This window comes from Cyclopterus lumpus, chromosome 15 (genome assembly GCF_009769545.1).
Source record: "Cyclopterus lumpus isolate fCycLum1 chromosome 15, fCycLum1.pri, whole genome shotgun sequence".
Lineage (NCBI taxonomy): Eukaryota > Metazoa > Chordata > Actinopteri > Perciformes > Cyclopteridae > Cyclopterus > Cyclopterus lumpus.
This window is the reverse complement of record NC_046980.1, coordinates 122,045-127,500: the sequence shown is the minus strand read 5'-3', so window position 1 is coordinate 127,500 and position 5,456 is coordinate 122,045. Positions and strand designations below refer to the sequence as shown.

General features: G+C 41.0%; 1 protein-coding gene across 9 annotated transcripts in view; it reads right to left on the bottom strand.

Moving 5' to 3' along the window:
* ubr2 (ubiquitin protein ligase E3 component n-recognin 2) overlaps nt 1-3,068 on the bottom strand; it is a 43,516-nt gene extending 40,448 nt beyond the window's left edge. For all 9 annotated transcript variants that reach the window (XR_004611135.1, XR_004611136.1, XR_004611137.1 and 6 more), the window contains exons 1-2: nt 2,937-3,068; nt 1,351-1,634 (exon numbers count right to left, since the gene is read on the bottom strand). Coding sequence is in view for 6 of the 9 variants with exons in the window: in XM_034551835.1 (XP_034407726.1) it covers nt 1,351-1,634; nt 2,937-3,020 (368 nt within the window). In the remaining 3 variants the exon portion in view is untranslated. The remainder of the gene's footprint in view (nt 1-1,350; nt 1,635-2,936) is intronic.
* Between the last annotated feature and the right edge of the window lie 2,388 nt (nt 3,069-5,456).

The following is a 5,456-nucleotide window of genomic DNA, read 5'->3' as shown; positions in this document are numbered from 1 at the left end:
CAAATATTATGAAAGAATTAGGGTACGTTTAGGGATGCCATGTGGACATAGGCTAGCAATTTGGTGAGGATAGGCCAAGAGATTTGAAAGTTATGTGTCTTTACATATTAGGCCACACCCATTAGAAGTTCATTGGTTCATATCTACTGAACACAATGAGATATCAACAAGATGTTGATAGGTTTTGATCACATTGAACCAATAATGAACCACAGAAGGTTTCGTAAGAATCGGACCCAGCGTTTAGGAGAAAATGGAAAGAACGTTTTTTTTTTTACAATATTCAAAATGGCGGCAAATCTGATTAGGCGCATTTTATGATCACCATTGACTTTTTTGTAGAGCAGGTCCAAGTGGACATGTATGCCAAATCAAGTCAATCGGTCATCGGTCTATAGAGGATTTTTTGAATACCCAAAATGTTGTGTTTTTCACCAGTCCTGATATGCATGTCAAATGTAACAACTTTTGGGATATGATAAAGGCAACATTCCTTAAGGAAATAATAATAACTCCATGAAAAACAATAGGTTCCTCTACGACGAAGTCGTCACAAGGACCCTAATAATAATAATAACCTTCTGGAGAAGAAGCTCCACCACCGAGCAATCGGCAGAGAGAGAGAAGCCGTATCATCAGAGATGAATTAACGGGGATATCCAAATCAACATGAACAAACATTAATGTTTACATTAAATATTATTGTATTGCAAATGTATTACATTTTCAATTTTGTTATTTTAATGGCAACTTTTATTGAATGAGTAATGTGAATGAAGGAGATGGTGCGAGATCTAGCTAGGCTAACAAACGTGATGTTCCCAATGCTGTTTGTCTATTGCTTAGTAACAGCCCCACACACAGGGACTATTGTCTCTGTGTTTGTTTTTATATATATATATATATATATATATATATATATATATATATATATATATATATATACACACACACACACACACACAGGACATTACATTTACAATATATTAAATAAAGAAAATGATTTTTTTTAATATATATTGTATATAAGTGTGTATTACATTACATTACATGTCATTTAGCTGACGCTTTTATCCAAAGCGACTTACAATAAGTGATTAAACCATGAGTCCAAACTCAGAACAACAAGAATCAAGCAAGTACAATTTCTTCAATAACGTTAAACTACAGAGTGCTATAAAAGTATATAAAGTATATACAGTGAAAGTGGTGCTAGGATTATTGATGTTGTTCAATTGGAGGAGGATGGCCCTGCTACACGGCGCCATCTTTTGACGGGGTGTGTATTTATATTTATATATATATATATATATGTGTGTTTGTGTGTGTGTGTGTATAAATATGAGTTACCTGCAGGAGTAGGTGGGCTCTCCCACCTTGAACACGTGTCCACACAGCGGTGATGGCTGGTTGTTCTCCTGCAGGAGGTGCAGGCCACTAGCCGGCTCTTCCCCCAGCAGGAGCCACTCCAGAGGAGCCAGGAGGAGCAGCTGAGAGGCCAGGTCCTCCCTCTGCTCCTCCCTCTGCTCCTCCCTGCTGCTCCCACCACTCGGCCCCAAGCAAAGGATTCTGGGTACGTACACGGCCAGGTGATAGGACACCTCCTGCTGCAGGTCGGCCGCCGCCAGCCATCGCTGAGGAGGAAGTGGGACAGTGGAGGAGATGAATAGACATTAAATACACAAGGAGGAGGAGATAAATGGATAATAAATACACGTTAAGAAAAACGTTAAATAGACACAGACTATAAGCGCTAATAAAGCGCCTCTTTGATAGTGCTTATAGTTAACGCTGAATCAGGTTTGCCCTGGTCCAGCCCCTTGATATGCTGCTATAGGCTTATAGGCTGCTGGGGGATGTTTTAGGATACACTGAGCACCTATCTATGCCATGGCCCTGCTAATGCAACCTGCCCCCCCTGTCCTCTCTGCTTCCTCCCCGGAGTCTTTGTGACTTCACATCTCATAGGGTCCATTGGACCTGGCTGTGTCTGATGCCTCCTGCCATGGCCCTGCTAATGCCCCCCCCCACCCCTACCTCCTTCTGTTTCATGGATTGTGGAGGTCTGGATTGTACTACTACTCATTATTCATAATTTCTGTCATATTCATTGAATGTTTATGTAACTGTTCATCTGGTCACATGACATCTATTCATCTGTCCATCCGGGGAGAGGGATCCTCCTCTGTTGCTCTCCTGAAGGGTTCTTCACTTTTTTGTGGGTCCAGCTGAGCTCGGCGTGCATAGTCTTGTTCTCAACTACATTTAAGTTCCCTGTTATATGCTTTTGCAAAAAAACTTTTTTTTCTTCAAAATTCCCGTGGAAACTTTCCGGAAATTTACCGGGAACTTTCCGCCCCTTTGCAACCCTACTTACATTACACTGTTTAAAGTACTGTTACCGGTTAGTCTGTGCACTTTATGTTATATAATATATTGTTCTGTACATTTAATGTTTCAATTCTTGCACTGTGTTGATTGTTGTTGATTTTTTAATGTTATTGTCTATTGTTGCACAACCCGCCATAACAAATTCCTCGTATGTGAAAACAATAAAAGTTCCGATTCTGATTTTGATAAATAAACATTAAATACACGTTAAATAAACAATAAATAAACATTAAAAACATGTTAAATAGATGTAAAATAGACGTTAAATAAATGTTAAATAGACAGTAAATAAACAAAAATAAAAAATGGAATAGACATGAAATAAACGATGAATAAATATTAAATATACATTAAAAAAACATAAAATAAACATTTTAAATAGTGCACAGACGCGTTACTCATCCAGATGTTTTGCAGATGATTCCGCGTATTAACGTTAGCATTAGCTCCTCGAGCAGATTAAGCAGGTGCGCGCTCGCGCTGTGACGTGGTGACAGGTGACAGGTGAGGGGTCGGGGTAACGGAAAGCTCGAGAGGCCTCTCACCAGTGCGGTGTCTTTGGCGGAGAAGTGCAGGAACTCTGAACACAGGAGAGACGGAGGGTCTCTGTCGGACTGGGCAGCCGCCATCTTTCTCTCTCTGCTCTGCTGCTGCAAGGAGAAGAACCCGGAACCGGAAGTCACCAACAGCTGAGGGGGCGGGGTCACACACCAGGAAGACAAGAAGCCACCTGTCAGTCACTAGGGTTTATTTATATTGCACAGACAAAGGTTCACAAAGTGCAGTACAGTAGTCAATTAAAACAAATTGACAATAACAAGGGCCAAAAACGTTTCAACAGTCAAAAGAGCAGAGTAAAATACACAGTAAAACAAATTATACAAATAAATATACAAAACAGATAAAAAGCAGGTCATAGAAAATGTAATTAACCAAACGCCAGTGTAAACAGGTATGTCTTGAGTTGCTGTTTAAATGAGACGATTGAATCAGAAACCTTCGGGGTGCAGGCAGAGCATTCCACAGCTTTGGAGCTACCGCCTCAAAAGCTCGGTCACCACGAGTTCTAAGGCGAATATGTGGGACTGACAAGGTTTTGGAGGTTTGATCTGAGATTGCGGGCTGTTGAATATGACTGAAGTAGTCTGGCCGTGCAGTGTTCTGTATGTGAGGGTGAGGATTTAAAAGTGGATCCTATGCTCTACAGGGAGCCAGTGAAGAGCACTGAGTATCGGGGTGATGTGAGACCGTCTTTGTCCTCGTTAGTATTCTGGTAGCAGTATTTTGGATTACCTGCAACCGGTTAATCGCATATTTACTGAGAGAGGAGAAAAGTGCATTACAGTAATCAATACGAGAAGAGATAAAAGCATGTGTGATCATCTCTAATTCAGCTGTAGATAAAACATCTCAATTTGCTGATGTTTCTTAAGTGGAAGAAACATGATCTAGACAGCTGCTTAACATGGGGGTCAAACAACAAGTATTTGTCAAGAATTACCCTGAGATTACGCAGGTTTAGGTGGACAGCAGAGTGGACCAATGCTCTGCTTGATCATATGGACAGCATCACCAGATGCAATAACTACAACATCTGTCTTATTATCATTCAGTTGTAAGCAATTTACTGCTGTCCAGTCCTTAATAGCATTGACACAATCAAGGAGGCTGGTTAACCTGAAGGCCTCACTGGGTTTAAAGGAGACATGGACCAATTTTATTTACCTTATATATGCTTCCTTTGGGCAACATTATCAGGAAACACTGCATAAACTTTCATTGCTATGCAGACGATACTCAATTATATCTATCGATCAAACCAGAGGAGACCAACCAGCTCGCTAAAATTCAAGAATGTCTTAAAGACATAAAAACATGGATGACCTGCAACTTCCTGATGTTAAACTCAGACAAAACTGAAGTTATTTTACTGGCCCTGAACACCTCAGAGATCAATTATCTGGTGATGTGGTTTCTGTAGATGGCATTTCCCTGGCATCCAACACCACTGTAAAGAATCTCTAGTTATCTTTGACCCAGACTTGTCCTTTAACTCCCACGTTAAGCAAATCTCAAGGATTGCATTTTATCATCTACATAACATTTCAAAAATCAGGCACATCTTGTCTCAAAAAGATGCAGAAAAGCTGGTTCACGCGTTTGTTACTTCCAGACTAGATTACTGCAACTCCTTATTATCAGGCTGCTCTAATAAGTCTCTTAAATCCCTCCAGTTGATCCAGAATGCTGCAGCTCGTGTACTCACAAAAACTAAGAAAAGAGATCACATGACTCCTGTATTAGCTGCTCTGCACTGGCTCCCTGTAAAATCAAGAATCACATTTAAAATTCATCTCCTCACCTACAAAGCCTTGATTGGTGATGCACCATCATATCTTAAGGAGCTTGTAGTACCATATTGCCCCACTAGAGAGCTGCGCTCACTAAATGCGGGGCTACTTGTGGTTCCTAGAGTCCTAAAAAGTAGGATGGGAGCCAGAGCCTTCAGTTATCAAGCTCCTCTTTTATGGAACCAGCTTCCACTTTCAGTCCGGGAGGCAGACACAGTCACCTCATTTAAGACTTAAGACTTTCCTCTTTAATAGTGCTTATAGTTAGGGCTGAATCAGGTTTGCCCTGGTCCAGCCCCTAGATATGCTGCTATAGGCTTATAGGCTGCTGGGGGATGTTTTAGGATACACTGAGCACCTATCTCCTCTTCTCTCTCTCCTTATGGATGAATTTACATCTCTCCATTGCACCTTATTAACTCTGCTTCCTCCCCGGAGTCGTTGTGACTTCACTTCATAGGGATTGTGGAGGTCTGGATTGTGGTCCATGCCTACTACTAATTATTCATGATTTCTGTCATATTCATTGAATGTGTTGTAACTCTGTAATGCTGTTTATCTGGTCACATGACATCTATTGCTTCTGTCCATCCGGGGAGAGGGATCCTCCTCTGTTGCTCTCCTGAAGGTTTCTTCCCTTTTTTCCCCTGAAAGGGTTTTTTATATTTCTTGGGAGTTTTTCCTGATCCGATGTGAGGTCAAAGTTCAGGGATG